Source organism: Nelumbo lutea, chromosome 4 (assembly GCF_056320005.1).
Source record: "Nelumbo lutea isolate HS-2025 chromosome 4, American lotus-T2T, whole genome shotgun sequence".
Lineage (NCBI taxonomy): Eukaryota > Viridiplantae > Streptophyta > Magnoliopsida > Proteales > Nelumbonaceae > Nelumbo > Nelumbo lutea.
Window position 1 is genome coordinate 97,336,896 of NC_142687.1, and position 17,887 is coordinate 97,354,782.

Sequence of the window (17,887 nt, forward strand, 5' to 3'; positions counted from 1 at the left end):
TTCAATATTCTTTCTCTAATACAGTTTGACTTTCTATTTTCTTGATACATAAACTCAATTTTTTATGTGCTTCACTAAGTTATTGGCTTGTTTTCTCTTAATTTATGTGCTTTCCTTGCTGGATGATGTTGCTAGCCACTTCTTTAATGCCCAATCTACCAATTTATTACCATGTTTGAACTTAGAGCTGAAACCGACCCAAACCGAACCAACCCGACTCAAACCGGCTAGGTCGGTTTTGTTTAACACAGGGTTGGTTTCGGTTTCAATTTCAGGTAATCCGACCAGGTCAGGTCGGTTGGAAAAATCTCAGTAAACCAACCCAACCCGACCCATGAACAGCCCTAGGGATTTATCAAAAAAGCCCGACCCGACTCAGCATTATATATTTTATAAAATATATAATATGTATTTTATATATTTATATAAAATATATAAATAATACAACATTTATTGAAATATATATTTATAATTTAATATATACATTTTTTTATTTTTTCTTTATAATTTCTCTCTCACTCTCTCTATTCAGCCGCTTCAGTAGTAGTAACAACATGGGCTAAATTTCGGGCTTGGGCCCAAGCCTAGGCTTTGGGCTTTTTATGAGAACCGGGCTGGGGCCCAAGTTGTAGGCTCGATGGTCGGGTTGGGCTCGGACTCGGGCCTTAGAAAAATTTATTAATATAGAGTGAAAGCCTGGCCCGGCCTAGCCCGTGAACAAGAATATGCGTAATTAACGTATATATACATATGTGTATAGTAGAGCCAGCCCGTGTAAAATTTCGGGCTGGGCCTGTTGAGGCTCGGGTTGAGCCCGCCCAAGTTGAACCCCTATCCACCGGGCCGTCTTGGCCTTTGTTCCATTTGCCAACTTTGAACCACCGACCCAAGCACCAAATGTAGGGCCCACGTTTTCACAGTATGTGGTATAGCAGCAAAGCAACCTAGCAAAGCCCTGATCTGTCGCATTTGATCGAGGCGGCGTAGCGTGGACATAATTCCTTTAAATTATTTCTTTAAAATCACGAAATCCATCGTCAGGTGAGTGCGTGTCTCTTTCTCCTTCCGTACAAAGAGACATACGTTAGCAAGACCTAATAACTAACGAAAAACGAGTGATCTGATGGATCAAATCTACTTGAATTCACATGATCTTATTCTCGAGTCCATTGGATTGGAATCTCATTTGATTGCTTAGAATCTATGAAACCAATCGGCAATAGAAGATTCCAATCACAAGGTTTTCTCAACGATCTTCTCTCTGTTTATCAAGAAATCTTGTGGATCCTTCCGAAGAATTTCGATCTGAACAATAATAAAAATTATTGGCGGTCAAAATTTTTGTAAGCCTGCCCACTTGTTGTTAAAGATCCAGTTTCTTTGGGCGGCTAAGATTTTTCAGATCTAAACATGTGGGCCCAACATAAACTATTAACACTGGGTCTCGTTACATATTCTCTCTCTCTCTCTCTCCCTCTCCCTCTCCAAGCGAAGAAACGCTACGGCAGGAGGAGCGACAACCATCAACGGTTGGTTAACCCGCAGAGAGAGAGAGAGAGAGAGAGAGAGAGAGAGAGAGAGAGAGAGAGAGACGGCCTTCCAATGTTTTCTCTATATTTTCAAAGCAAAGGTTGGTCGTTGCCTGGTTGGTTCAGAATTGTAGATCTCCTTCGCGTGGAATTAATCAGGATTTAATTTCGTATTTATGACGATCTCCACGAAACCACTGTGACCAGCAGAGACCCGGTCCTCTACTGGTACTTCTCTCTCTATCTCTCTTTGTTTTCTTTTTGTGTTTTGTAATCAGTGATATTTCTCTGATTCGGTTCTTTTATGTTTTATTGGTTCTGTTATTGATCCATTTACAGAGAAAAAAAATGGTGGTTTCTGGTCCCGTGACCCCTGGTCAGGTGGGTTTCTTCGTACTTTCTTTTGTGGCGATTTTAAGTTGATTCTGGCCATGTTCAGATGCAAATATACTTCATTTCTGATTTCTGTAATTTTATTGCTTGTTTAAATTGAGATTTTTTTCACGAACTTTTATTTGTTTCCATATGACAAATTAATGTTGTGTTTTATTTGACTTTCATTTGCAATGGCTGTTTTCTTCTTTCTTTCATTATCGTAATTAGGATCTATCAGTGTCTGCATTGCTTATTCTTCAGAAACCTGTGGTTAGATTTCTTTTTCTCATTTCTGTATTCTTGTTTCTCTTAAGAAGTTAACTGCCCTACAAGAAAACCTTATACAACTTATATAATCCAGTAAAATCTGCCTGAATAATTCAAATTTTCAGTAGGGTTGATTTGTAGAGTGTAGGAGTTGAAATGCATGTACACTAACTGCTATATGTGGCTGTGGATCCAATATCCACCCTCTCCGTTAAGTGAAGAAGGTAGCAAGTCAAGCTGCAATTATTTTGTAATAGTTCCTTGGCTATTCCTGAAGGCCGGCAGACGAATATATCCACCAAAGGAAAATAAAAATATACAAGGAAAAAGAGTATTTACTGGTAGATTTCCTGCTTCTTCTTGTCCTTGACTTATATAAGTTATAGGAGTAGAGGGGAAATTACGAATTGTGGTGGACACACTCCTATATTGTAGAAGTAAACAACAAAGCTGTGGTAAAGGGCAGCTAGGCGGCAGCTGAGGAGTGAAATGGATTTAAGATTGTTATTGGAAAATTTTAGTGGAATTTTTTTATGAATTTTGACATAGTTAACCCTATTAGACTAGTAACTGGGTCTTTAAGTATTTGGTAAGTTCCATTTCCAAATATCATATAACTATTTCCTTAATTACATCTTTGCTAGGGATACAGAACTCACTTTTGGTTCTGATTTTGAAGTGTAAATAAAGAGAGCAAGATAAGTAGAAGTTTGTTGCTTTGAAAATTCTAGTATATATTCCCTCCTTAGTTTGAAAGGAGCCATAGGGAACAAAAGATAACATTTTTATGTATAGCAATTATGTAAGAAAACATAGCCAACCAAATCTCATCAACAAGGCTGTGGATGGTTTCCTCCCCACATGGAACTAGGATTTCATCAAAATTTGAAGATTAATGTTGTGTAGGAACTATAATCATCCAAGTTTCATGAACAAGGCTTAGTTGGTTTTCTTTCCCACAAAACTGATATCTTCTTAAGATTTATAAATCAATGTTGTATAGGGAACCATAATCAGCCAAGCTTCATAAATAAGGCTATAGATGATTTTCTTCCCCACGGAATTAGATTAATATTGTGTAGAAAACCATAATTGTCAAGTTTCATGAACAAGGTTGTAGATGGTCATCTCCCCTAAAAGAATATTTGATAGTCTGATCTTGGATGATTACTTCAAATGCAATCTCATATTGCTCAAATTGTGATGTTTCTGTCCTCTATTAAAAAACAATATGGGATAGGATGGCTGAGATATATTCGCAAACCCAGAATGCAGCACGTGCCTATCAATTAAAGCAAAAAAGCAGTGCTATGAAGCAAGGGGAGAAGGCCATGCCTATGTACTTCTCTTCATTACAACCATTATGGAAAGAATTATATCACTTGAAGGTGGTGAAATGACATTATTTTAAAGATTCTAAGCGGGCACAGGGTATTTGTTGCGAAGAATAGGGTGTTTTGAGTTCTTTGTTCTCTCAGTAGAATCACTTGTTTTCATATTTTTGTTTTTCTTATTTCTTCTTTGTATTTTTCATTTATTTTAGCTACTATATATATTCCAGTTCATTGCTGGTTAAGATAGAGGATGGCCTGAAATTTAAGTTAAAATACTGAACTGATTAGAAGACGCCAATATGAATCATGATTCTTAAAATTGTTCTGACATTTAACTTTTTTTTAGAAAATTTGCAATCACCCCTCCATCCACCATATGGATGGAATTTATCTAACTGACTAGAACAAATATTTTTTGACAGTCAACTTCCACGTTTAACAGCTTTAACTCAAGTCAAGCTATAAATTCTTGATTTTGTAGTACAACATGACTGAAAACGATCTGGCACTATTTTAGACTTAAAGTATAAATATTAACGCCTTAAAATTTGAAAAGAAGGCTGCTAGTAACTTTTTTTACTGGTAAGAATGATTACAACTTCACTATTTTAACAGACCTGCAATTTAAGTGTAATGACATTTTCAATATTCTATGTTGCATCTTTTTTCTGTTTACTGCTTGTTTTGTTAGTTCATCACCATGTAAGCCTTGTTCAAACCATATGGGGTTGGCCACATGAATCTTGTTCTGTCAAACTGTCCTGTTGAGTGTCATATCTATTGTTGTTTTGTCAGCTCCAATTCTTATTTATATCTTCAGTCAAGCTTTACTTTGATTGTTTCAGGTTTCTTTTTTGATTGGACTGGCCCCAATTTTTATTGCCTGGATATATTCAGAGATATTGGAATATGGGAAGTCCTCATTTCCATCCAAAGTGTAAGTTGCTTCCTTACCACATGGGGAGTTACATTTTGATATGAAATGGTTGAATTGGCAACTGTTGTCCAATAAAAACTAGATCAAAATACTATTAAAGGTATTTTGGGGTGAGTATTGACTTTCCACTTAGAGTACAGTGGAAATATTAAGGCACTTTTTTCTGGACCAGTCGGTCAAGGGAATTCAATTAGAACAGAACTGCTAGCAGTTACAAGGAGTGAGGTTGGCAAAAGTGATGAACCATACAAACTTGTTGATTGAGAGAGACTCCAAAGTGGTGATGGAATGGGTTCAAAATGAAGACAATGCCTCCTGCTAGTATAGGGAATTTTATGAAAGAGTTAAAGGAACTCAAAAAGAAATAGAAGGATCTCTTCAACATGGGTATGGTGGTATACAGATATGCAGATGGCTAGGCAGACACTTTTGCAAGACAAGGGCTTGAGAGAGGAAATATGTTTCGGGAGTATGGGGTTATCCCTTGATGTATATACAGATTTTTTTTTTAAAGAAGGTAAAGTATGATGTATACACAGATGTCGAACTGGCCATCTCAATCTCATGCATGTTGCCTTATTGTACATAAGCATTTTCTTAGATCTTTTGATTGGTAAATATTTTCTTACATTAATAATAGCTGCTTAGTATCTCATGGCCAGATATCTAAAGAAAAAGATTTTAGATTCAATCTTTAAAGCCATGATAAGAAAGGTAGAGTCCAGAAACAAGGATAACCATGGTAGAAAAAGAGAAAGGGGAAAGAGGAAAACAGGCAGAACCATGAAAACAAACAATGAAGATGGAACAGGAGATAGAAGAAAAGGAGGAAACAGTTTGAGGAGAAGACAACTGACGAGTAGAAAGAAGGGTTCAGGACAGAGGCAATCAACCCAAAACCTTAGGGAAGGAAAGCAACAGCTGGCAAGAGTTCCTCAGAATCACGTTGCCAGAGCAGGGAGAAGTCCCTGCTTCAGAAACTGTAGAAGTCAGGACCAGTCTCCCAGTAGATGCAATATATCCATGGTCCCCCCCCCCCCCCTCCTGAGGGTAGGCCGTTTCTCTGTGGGGATTTCAGAGAAAGGTCCACCCTTTTATGGTAATGAATGCTAAAACATCTCTTAGGAAATAAGAGTATACATGAGTCATCCTTAGGTCCTATACCACAATAAATTAAATTTCCTGAGCTACTTTCCTTAACCATCTTTAAAATTTCATTATATTTGCCATTCCTAAGTGGATTTACTCTGTTAAAATCAGTTGTCCATTTATATGTTCTCTGGACCCTTTTGATTGCAGTCAATTAGATGCTAATCTGGTTAAACAAGGAGATGAGACAACTAAGGAAGATGATCGGGCTATTTTGTTGGAAGGTGGACTAACCAGATCAGCATCTGCCAGGTTTCACAATTCATCAATGAGAACAAATCTAATCAGGTAACAAATGTTTTGTAATGCATTATTTGGTAAAGTTTCATTACAAGTCCTTTCATGGAGATCTTGCTTAATTTCTTCCATGTTTTTATGGTTTTCTAGGTTTCTAACAATGAACGATTCATTCTTGCTTGAAAATCGAGCAACTTTGAGAGCCATGTATGTCATTGTTCTTCCATATTTATTAACATTATAAAATTAGAAGTTTATTCCTTCTCATATGAAATCCTGCAATATGATGTAGGTCAGAGTTCGGGGCAATTCTGGCTTATTTCTACATATGTGATCGCACAAATTTGTTTTCTGATTGTACTAAGGTCCCGGTTTCTTCTCTAACTAAATTCCCTTGTATTGATTCTTCATGACTATAATTTATGGTAGAGGTTTATTGAAGGAACTACTGTTGACTCTAGGGAACATGCTAATATTGCTTGCATGGTATGGTATGGAAGTCAACATTGCTATTAAAAGCTGCATTTATGGTGCTTTTATAAGGGCTAAATACAAAGATTTTATCATTTCATCAAATGATGTAAAGGTACAAAACTGAGGAAGATATCATATGGAAAACAAAAGAAGAATTTGTTGTAGGTTCCACTAGTAGTGGGACGAGTCTGTCTTGGTAGATCAATGCATTCAATTGAAGACAGTATGCATTATGCTAGTTATTTTGCATTAACTCCCAGTTTATTTTTTTCATTTTTTTTAGGTTGTGAATAAGTTCAAGGTTATTGGATTAGGCACTTCTACAATGAACTGGGATCTGTTCCTCACACTGACTTCACAGCCACATCCCACCATGTATTGGGAATATCTCCCATGAATAATAACAAACAAGAACGGGAGATGTTCCTAATGTACAGCTGGATTATGCTGTGAGGTGCAGATCCAGACTCGCTACAACACATTTGGATTTTTTTCACTGGTGTCTTGACTATTTGATTATGATAACTAGAAGGATGAATAATAGAGAGATAGGATAGTAGGAAGATTAGGGTTTTTTTTAAAGAATGTAAAGTATTAAATTGAATTAGAAGTGATAATTAAATACATCAACCCATGTACAATGAGAGCCTGTACATTGGGAATATACAAAAAGACCTGAGAAATCAGTGAAAAAAACTCATACTGATCAGTTCCCTAGGGGGCTTCTTTTTTGTATATATATTGGGAGTGGGAGTTTTCTCCCTTTTGTTCTTTGGAAGAAGATTTTCAAAATCTTTCAACAGTTTAAGTGAAATGTCACAAAGTTTCAATGATATTCTAAAATTTTAAATTTAGATGCTGAATTTATCAATATTTGAAATACACCCAATGTATAATCAGTATGAGAGGAGAAAAGATTATTGGAATACCTCATGTTGCTCTCTGGCAGATGGAGAGATTTTACCAAATTTTGCCAATATTATGAACAATGTCTAGATGTACATCTTACTTTTTAAGGCAGTAATATGTTAATTTTTGTTTGTAAATTAACTATGATCTCACATTTTTCTATTACATTGTTATGATAGATTAAACATTGTTGGTGAAGGTTCCTGATTTAGATACATAGGCTAGAAAAAGGATGATGACAACTATTATATATTTTCTATCAATTTAGCATTGTACAAAACACAAGATTCTTCTAATACAATCTAACTTTTACAGAATTACAACCGTGACCTTTTCCTCTTTCTCTACATTCTTCTCATCATAGTTTCAGCCATGACTTCTCTCAAGAAGCACCGTGATAAGTCAGCATTCTCTGGAAAATCCTTGCTTTACCTTAATCGGCATCAAACTGAAGAATGGAAAGGATGGATGCAGGTAGATATTCTTATTTCTTTCTGTTTCTATTTTTGCTGAATGGAAATATTTTTCCAAAATAAATGATAAAAGATAGAACTCGCATCCGCACATGCTTCACTGGCATCTGCACACCATAAACAAGCTCACCTGGCACCTCTATATTCTTATTTTTTGGATAATTTATATATAAACCGCCTCCTTATTCCAGCAAGTCCACCATGTGATTGACCAATCCCAATATGATATAAAATGAGACACAATACATAATGCATGATAAGATAAGCCTCTAACTACCCTTTTTTTGAAATGCTGAAGTTACTTGTAACTTCAACAACAATGTCTTCAAGATTAAAAGTCTTCTGTAAGTTTCCACCCATGACGTTCCAATTTTTTGGAACTGTTGTAACTTACCCTCCCCTAAGGGGTCTGAATTCAATTTCAATCCCAGCTTCTGTGTCTTAATAATGGATCGAACCCTCAAGGGAATTTAGTTGTCTAATGATCAAGTCTCAACACTAAGCTTGATAGCACTTCTCTGGAGTGAGTTCCAACAAATGTGTAGAGATATATGATACAAAGAATAGCAAGCTATGATCCCAAATCCCTTGTTCCCTTTGATAGAGTGGTGCAGAAGACATTTATATTGATTGTTTCAATAGGGCATTTGGTCTCTAGGGAACTTTCATAAAAAATGTCTGTCCTTTTCCTTAAAAAATGAATAAACCCTGCTTTTTTTGAAGGGGTCTTTAACTTTTCCCTATGTTTTAAGGATTCTGACAATGTGTGACATAGATATTAGCTCTTGCATAACTTCAGATAACCTGAAATAGATCTGAAACTAGGGTCAGAATGTTCCCTGAATGCAGAGACTGCATTATTGCAAACATGGCAGCTTTTTTACAAAATGGGCTAGTAGAGGCTTGCCAAATCAGTTTTCCAATATCAAACTGTGAAAACCAAAGATCCTGCCTAAATCAACAAATCTTTCTAAGAAATTTCAAATGATGATATACTTTGTTATTTTCGCTGCACTTTTTTTGCTTTTACCTAGTATTCCTTCAGTTTCTCACTGTACACCACTATCTGTCTCCATTTGGCATCAATCCATTATGCTGCATTTGGTTTGAAAGAAAGGTAGGGAAAGGTAACCTTGTACAGGTTTCCTTACCTTTTCTTTCTAACCAAACACAGGCATAGTGTCCTCTAGCATTCTCATTTATTTATGTTGTCAAATATTCATGAAATTTCTTTGGATTCATGTCTCTCTCCTGCTCTTTTATTTCTATCTTTTGATACATGCCTCACAGTTACTAAATAACCATAAAATTCAATAGAAGGTGTTGCTTAATTAGTTTTACTTTCACTGGGTTCTTCTAAATGACTGTACATAGAGTGGAGCATATCAATTCTGCTACAAACAAGTATCTGTGGACGAGTTATTTACTTGGTTTATTTTCAATAGGTCCTCTTCTTGATGTACCACTATTTTTCTGCAACAGAGATATACAATGCAATACGTATCTTCATTGCTGCATATGTTTGGATGACTGGATTTGGAAACTTCTCTTATTACTATATAAGGAAGGATTTTAGTGTTGCACGGTTTGCTCAGGTGATTTGTGATCATTCAACCATATTTGTTATTTCTGCCATAAGATTTGTCTTCTACTTTTATCTTTGCTTCTTATGAATCCATAAGTTTCTTATAATGCAGATGATGTGGCGGCTAAACTTCTTTGTGGCATTTTGCTGCGTAGTTCTTAATAATGACTATATGTTGTACTACATCTGCCCCATGCATACACTTTTCACTCTCATGGTGTATTGCGCACTTGGTATTTTTAGCAATTACAATGAAATAGGATCAGTAATGGCTGTGAAGATTATCACATGTTTTTTGGTGGTTATCTTGATATGGGAAGTTCCTGGAGTTTTTGATCTTTTGTGGAGTCCATTGACATTTCTTTTGGGTAAGTAACCTAGTTTGCTTTTTTTTTTTTTTTTTTCACCATTTGCCCCATTTTACTGTCTTATCAGCAAGCATAATATTTTTCTTTGTTGTGGCAGGATATAGAGATCCAGATCCATCAAAATCAAAATTCCCTCTCTTACATGAATGGCAATTTAGATCAGGCCTTGACCGCTATATATGGATCATTGGAATGATATATGCATATTATCATCCCACAGTAATAATTTGAACGCTGGTTCTACAGTCATTTTGCAGAACATTCATTTTGGTTCCCAGATTAAGTCTTCCAGATATTCCTTGTTTTTTGCTTTTTTTTAATTAATAAACCATAGGTTGAGAAGTGGATGGAGAAACTAGAGGAAGCTGAAACCAGATGGAGACTCTCAATCAAAACAAGCATTGTTGCAATTGCTTTACTAGTAAGTTACATAATCATATCACTTATGAATGTTTTAAGGTAATCAGCATTTCTTTCTTCCTTCTGATAATTAAGGGTTTGTCTTTTGATTTTATCTTTTTTCAACAGTAAATTTTAAGAAATTGGCTGACCAGATTTTTTCATCATTTTAGGTTGGTTATTTGTGGTATGAATATATTTACAAGCTGGACAAGGTTACATACAACAAGTTTCATCCTTACACATCGTGGATCCCCATAACGTGTGTATTGGGAGTTTTGCAGTATGGATTGTAATTTTTGTTGTAAAAGTTTAGGATTGACAGTATATCTCACTTTCTACCATTCTTGTTGTTCCAGTGTCTACATTTGCTTGCGGAATTTCACTCAGCAACTCCGAAGTTTCTCTTTAACTCTATTTGCGTAAGTTCTACATGTCATAGCTTGCTTATGTCTGAGATTTTTAATTTTCTGCATTTCAAAGTCTGAGATTTCTACCTGTTCAAACTAGGTGGCTTGGCAAGATAACATTGGAAACCTATATTTCCCAGTTCCACATATGGCTGAGGTATGTAAAGACTTACCTATAGGTTTCCAATGTATCTGTAGTCGAAAAAGACTTACAATGTATTTGCTTCCTATCCCCCCATTGATGTCATGTGTAAGAAACTTTTTTCCTCAATAATATATGAAGTGCCTCCTATCTTTTAAACATAAATATACAGATCAAATATGCCAAATGGACAGCCCAAGTGGCTCCTTGCTCTTATTCCAGATTATCCCTTGCTGAACTTCATGCTTACAAGTGCAATATATATTTTGGTAAGAAAATCTTGACCTGATCTTTATAAATTATGAGAAGAATAACTGAGAATTGAAGGGTGAACTAATCTCAAATTTTCACATTTGACTGGCTGCTGTTTGGACTTGCTTCTCAAGATATCATCCCGGCTCTTTGAGCTAACCAATTCATTGAAGGCAACTTTCATACCAACAAAGGACAATCGCCGATTGCTGCATAATTTTGTTGCTGGAGCTGCTATTTCATTCTCTTTGTATTGCATCTCTTTGGTTCTTCTTCAAATTCCTCACACTGGTATGCCACATGATAATCTTTTATTATTATTTCCTAATAAAATGCAAGGATAATTTTTTTTTCTATCATTAGATTTTTAAGAATGTTGGCAATACCTTGGATGTTGAATTCATCTGACATGAAAAGAATGTAGTTTCATGGTCAAAGGTGAATGAAATCACTGATGGCCAATGCAGTACTATGGTTTCCCATGTCACATTGCAAAATATTAATTGCCGAGGCCATGGCATCATTTTCCTTTTTCAAGAGGGCACAATCTTATTCTTTATCCATCTGAACCTACATCTAATTATTTTTATTTATAGGCCTGAAGGATTGAAACTCATAAACAGCTGAGTAGATGCTTTGTTGAAGATGGAAATTTTGGATCCAGTAAAAGAAGTGGAACATATTGCTTGAGGATCTGGCATAATTACAACAATTTTAAATGGTGGTGTCTCCTCGCCACCCATCAATTTTTTTTTTGAAAAGTCTCGTCACCTATCATTGAGTCACTTGTGTAAAATGAATATGGATTTTGTCAACCAAAAAGGGTAAAGTTTTTCTTTCTTTCTTTGTATTCTTGGCAGCAGTGCACATATTCCATTTTTTTTTTTGTATTCTAACCAAAAAAAATCTCAGGCCAATATGGTCATGTGCTGTATAAATCTTCTGATGTATCAAACAATTTCAAGTTTCAATGTAATTGAATTTTCTTTTGGATTCTTTCTTCCCAACATCTAAATTTGTTAACAGTGTAGTTCAGACAACAAGGCTGTTATTAGTTGTTATGGTTGACTGCAAGAAATGTGCCAAATTTGTAGACAATGTACTAAAATGAAAGCATAGTTTAGTGTTCAAAAAACATCAGCAGTTCAGTGCACATGGCTCCCGTCAATGCGGGGTCTGGGGAGGGACAGATGTGCACAGCCTTTATATTGAATGTGATGTTTATTATTAAACTGTAGCACATGCAATAAGCTAAGAGTTCAAAGAAATATTCCAAATTCCTCATGACAATTGCAACATAAATTTTCTCAGTAGTTTTATCAGGTTACTTGAATCAAGAAAACAGGTTAAGGCACCAAGTGCTAAAAATTCCACCTTGATCAGTGCTAATTCGAGTTGTCTCTCTCATTCAAAACCACAGCTATTCTGCTCCTTTAGAAGGACCTAAGATCGGGAGCCAATCCATTAATAAATTGATTTATCAAGGCTGTTGTTAAGCAGCAGCTTGTCCAAAATATAATTCATGTGTCTGCATGAAACTCCTTAAAAATTAATAGTAGATATTAGAAAGTAACCATGAAAAGAGACTAGTTTCATAAATTTTGTTAGATTGTAAGAGTAGAGTTATTCTGTACTTTATTTTAACTAATCCTAGTAAGTAGCTGTACATATTTCTTATTTCCTACCTAGTGCATCCAAGAACTTGTTTAGGCTGGTTTTAATAACTATGGCCATGTTTAGTTCGCAGTCATGGGCTTCATTCTTTCTATTCTCATTCATTTCTGAAAAGAAATGGGTAAGAATAAATTACATGAGAGCATTTGATTATAAAATTCTTGTCATGGGCTCAATTCATTTTAGAAAGAAAAATGAATTCATGGCACAAAAATTGTGGCAACTTGCAGCGCTAAAAATAATGGTGCTCCATATTGCCCATTTTCATTTTCGAAAACGCTTTTGTCATTGGTAGATAATTGATTGCCAATATATGCAGGCGGTTTTTGAGACTTAGGCCGGCGGTTTCTGACTATCAACACAGAGCTTCATTGAAAATTTAAAATAAGCAATACGATGCACGATTATATGATATGTTTTACTATATTTTATGACTTTCTTAATATATTATCTTTATTAAATATGCTATTATCAATTTGACGAAATTGTTAGACATTATGTACTTCATGTTATTAATTTTAACTTTAATGTTTACAATTTTTAAATTTTATTTCCATTTGGAAATTCCAAGATCTTTTCTTCATTTGCACAATTGCCTACCCAATTGAGCAAGCTAATTTCTTTTTAATTAGTTTTAAATAGGTGATAATTGCTTCCTTTTTAAACTTTCTTTATTCTCTTTGTGCAATCAAATGTAAAAGTTTTTCTAGTTTCTTATCTTTTATTCTTTTATATTTTGTGCTATTGATGTGGAGCCCACATGGTTGGTTTGTGTGTTATTGTTGAAGATCTTGCATATTTCTACTATATATTTGTTTCTATGTATGTTTATATCATTATTTTGGTTGATGAAAAATGAATGAACATTAAATTTGAAAGCAAATACGTTCAAAATTTATTCTCATTCTTTCCACAAAAAGAATTCATTTAAAAAAAAAAATCGTTTGGTCGTAGCAACATTTTCTCATTCTACCAATTTCTACCTCTTTTTATCCATTCTAAAATTGTATTAATAGAAAGAATGATGAAGAATGAGAGTTGAATCGAAGGGCTTCTTACCTCAGATTGTTTTTCTAAGCTAATGCTAGGGTGCTCCCTAGAAATTGGTCTTCTTTAACTTGAAGGGCTCAATTTAATAGAGCACAGAATGATGAAACAGGATTCATGCAGCGAACCCGGTTGTTATATTTTTCTAGACACCTGTTTTTGACACCTTAAAGTTCTTGGGCCTCTGGGATCCAAGCTGTCCTTCAAAAGGGGAATCAAGCTCCAGTCCCCTTTACACAAAATTACTATTTTGGCTAATAACTTTTGCCCTAGAGATTACCTTTCATGTCAAAGAAGCCAAGGATGACTTGGGGTGGGTGAAAAGAATTGTGAATCTTCAGCAGTTGAACTGACTTTGACATTAGTGAGCTAACTTCCATTCATATATTTTAGGAGCCCAATGAAATTGTGGATTAGAACTCTGTGAGCTCAATGAAAATTTTCTGGTTTAATCCGTAAGACGCATATTAACATAAAAGAGATGATGATGACTATGGTTGGGAAAATGGAAACATTGAACCAGGCAATGAAAATGCACCTTGGACTGTGTAAACACTAAACACAGACCTATGTACTATACTCTTCTACTGAGACTCAATGTTTTGAAAACCGATTCGGAACTGGAACTGCTTTCGCCACTGGTTTTTTGTCAGTGGTTCGACCGTTTAATTCGAATGGATGGCCTGTTCCAATTTAAAAAAATAAAAAAAAAATGATTAAAATAAAATAAAACAGCCAAATACTATTCTTCGGGTCAAATGGGTTGACAGTTTGACTGTCCAAGTCAGTGGGTCACTAATGTACCGTTTAAAGGGTGAAACAGAACCAGTTGTGACTAACATACCATTTGATAACAGTTGAACTAGCTAGTTGATTTTTGTTTTGGTGAATATGCAATTAAGTAGGGGTACAAGCTCCCTAGTCACTGAATGTTTAGTGTGACCACTTAAATCTTAAATATGTCAATCAAGAATCAAAGTATTGATATTGGGTATTATATAGGACAATTGAGATATAAAAACAAATATGGATATGGATACATTTTAGAAACACATGGATATGGACGAAAAATATAAAAATGCTTGGATATATTAGTGAAATGCATACAAATCATATAAGTACATCAATAACACTAAATCTAAAGTTGAATTATCTATGAATAAAGTATGAACACATGAGAAATGAACACTTTAATAGGCTATATGAAGAGAAACATTACAATCAACAATATTGGAACTCTAGGATGTGTACACATCATACAATAATTATCACTCTATTTCAATTTTATAATTATAATTTTCAATTTTTATTTTTTTGGAGAAATTTTATTTATTCAGTATTTTTATATAAATAATAACTCTATTTTTCAAATGATAAATATGTTTTCATTTTTAACATATAATTATAAAATAAAACATATTAATCATTTAAGGTAGATAAAATAAATTATTTTTTTATAATTTTCAATTTTTATTAAAATTTTGGGGGAAATTAAACTTAGATTATTTATTTCAGTTTTTTAATTGTCATTTCATTTTTATTAATTTTGTTGGAAAATTTATTTATTTAGTATTTTCATATAAATAATAGATCTATTTGGAAAAAAATATTTGTTCATTTTAACATAAAATAAATCATTTAAGGTAGATAAATAATTAATTTTATAATTTTCACTTTTTATTAAGATTTTGGGGAAGATTAATTTCAATTTTTTATTATTTTTGTTAGGGAATTTATTTATTTATTTAGTGTTTTTACATTAATAATATCTCAATTTTTTATAAATATATTTTCATTTTTGACATATAATTTATATGTAAAATAAAATAATCCAAAAGTGGTCAATATACAGTTTTCTCAAACTAGGCATTGTAACATTTTTGTATCAGTGTGTATCCAATTGTATCCACAGATACATCACAATACAACTCAATATGAAGACATGTCATGCTGATATGCACAAGTTGTGGGATACATTCCCAGTCATGGCGTATCCCGTATCCATGGCCATGGATATGGATATGATACACCCCATATCGGGAGTATCATATTTATACTTTAAACTATGATGTCAACATATAAGTTATTTAAATTGAAAAAAATATATGATTAAAATTCCCTGAATATTTAGTCTGATCATTTTGGAAATCCTAATTATTTGCATATTATACATTTTTCTGAATTATTTTCTTTCTATATTTTTCAAAGTATGCAATTCGAAAAGTTTCCTTAAAAAAACACCCATATGTATATTATAATGCCTTTTATTCGCAAATGTGCTACCTATGGCCGAAGGTGCATTTGTTGTTTCTTTCTTCAATAAAAGATAAAGGCTCTTGAAGGTGGGAGGTTAGTCCTCTATTTTTTTTTTTTCTCTTTCTCTTCTTTTTTTCTTTTCTTTCATTTGCGATAGAGAGTTACCCTGTACTTTCAGATTCCAATACTCTATTTCTGCTACTAACATTTTGTCAGTTCTGAACTTTTATGAGACTGTTTTGCACTCTCTTTTATTGCATCTCCTAAAACCAGAGTTTGAACTTTTATTATTTTCTTTTGTTTTTTTACATCCACTATTGGTGGTTCTAACTAGCCCAAAAAACTCATAACACCACTCTACCTCTTTCAACTCTCCTTCATCTCTCAACAGATGAAAAAAATGGAAAAAAAAAAAAAAATTTTGTTTTGGAGATACAATGAAGAAGATGACAAAATGGTCTCATAAAATTTCACAACTCCTGGAATGCGAATGGTAGGGAGGAAAGTGTTGAGAACTTGGAAGGCAGTCCTCTCTTGCAAATGAAGGTTCTATGATTAATGTCACAACCTCCAAAGTACACAACAGCTCTCTGTATTTTACCCTTTTCTGTTGGCTTGCATTTATGGTCATCAAACCATACTTCGATCTCTTTCTCTCTCTCTCTCCTGCTACGCTTGGCTGGCCATTCATGCAAAAAGGTGCTGGTGCCAATTTGCAACAATGTTTAGCTGATCAGTTCCAATTTTCCAACTAAACCCTAAATAATGGTTAGCTGATCAGTTCCAATTTGCAACAATGCTTTCCTGGCTTGGCCCAAAATGTTTGCCGACATTTAAGGTGTAAAGAAGAGGGCTTTTCAAGAAAAAGGGTGGAACTCCCAATCAGTGGCGTTCTTACGGCTACCAAAGTAGGGGCAAGGAAGCAAGACCTGACTCACTTTAACTGTTGAACACAGGTTGAACCATCAACCATGTCTGTGGCTCTCTGCTTTTGGAGTCCCCAAACAGCCTTTGTTTTGGAAATCATCCATCATAAAATTAAATTCATGATGCTTCTTTTCCTCAACCCCAAATGGGCACCTTTGTATCTGTTGTTAGAGTAATGAAGGTTGCTTATTGCAGCAAAAGGTAGTATACTGATAATTAGCTTGGAATCCATCATCATCATCCAAGTTTATAATGTCATTACATCTATTGTTAGTACTTCAATCATTTTTCCTAAAAAACATCATTTCTTACTAGTTTGGTCCCCAGTTATTTTTTTTTTATTATTTTGATATCTTCTGAAGGGCTACACAACCAGGGGGGTAGCTCATCCCCCAACCCAGGTGCAGGAGGGATTTTATCCCAAGTCTCCGCTACGATCAACAGGAGACCTTACCAACCAACTGATTGGCACCTTGCTTTCACCCAAAGGTTAAAGTATCAATATGCATCACATCGTATCATATGTATCATATTGGTATTGAAGAAATAACAAATTGAAAAAAAAAAAAAGTGAAAAAAGAATATGGACCAATCAATACACATGATACACAAATTTTTGGTGTTATATGGATGTTTTGTCAAAGGTCTTACAAAACCATATTAGTTTACTTTCTCTCATTTTACCACCTATTGGAGTTACTCCATGATTCCTTCAAACGATCTCACTCTATCCTTTGATCATTTTTAATTTTTCCACTCATCCATCATCTCAGTATATGCGTTTCTACCACACTTTTTTTTGGACATGTTTGTTACTTGTTAGCTGCCTTAATTAGTCAATGTACTACCTTTTAGTTTGGAGTTTAGATGTTGATATTAAAAAGCGTTGAAATAAGACTTTTTTAGCAGACAAAACTTGAGTCTTTAATTGGGGAAGCTCAAATCAAACTCAATGATGGCTAATAAAACCTGTTTGTCAAAATAAGAGGTGCCCAAATCACCACCCAAATTGTCTTAGAACATCAGCTTCAAGGTTATCATGAAGGGCAGTCTTGATCATCTCAAAGTCTAGAGGTTTCTTCTTAGTGGCTACTTCTAAGGGTGAGCGTTAAAGAGTCAAGTTGTCAACTCTTCCATTGGATT

The 17,887-nt window shown here is 34.4% G+C and overlaps 1 protein-coding gene across 3 annotated transcripts; it reads left to right on the forward strand.

The window, feature by feature from the left end:
- Positions 1-1,458: 1,458 nt before the first annotated feature.
- On the forward strand, positions 1,459-11,847 carry LOC148862067 (protein REDUCED WALL ACETYLATION 3-like). 3 transcript variants are annotated; one of them, XM_088941627.1, is made up of 17 exons: positions 1,459-1,757; positions 1,869-1,910; positions 4,351-4,442; positions 5,742-5,879; positions 5,979-6,035; positions 6,121-6,193; positions 7,527-7,685; positions 9,130-9,279; positions 9,382-9,637; positions 9,735-9,856; positions 9,972-10,058; positions 10,210-10,298; positions 10,396-10,458; positions 10,547-10,603; positions 10,761-10,857; positions 10,975-11,131; positions 11,437-11,847. In XM_088941627.1, exons 2-17 carry the CDS (start codon positions 1,878-1,880, stop codon positions 11,448-11,450), a joined length of 1,644 nt encoding a protein of 547 aa, XP_088797753.1. In that variant the 5' UTR covers positions 1,459-1,757; positions 1,869-1,877; the 3' UTR covers positions 11,451-11,847. The 3 variants fall into 3 exon arrangements, with proteins under 3 accessions (XP_088797753.1, XP_088797754.1, XP_088797755.1); XM_088941628.1 differs by lacking the exon at positions 10,547-10,603; XM_088941629.1 differs by lacking the exon at positions 4,351-4,442 and having other exon boundaries at positions 1,689-1,757.
- Positions 11,848-17,887: the final 6,040 nt, after the last annotated feature.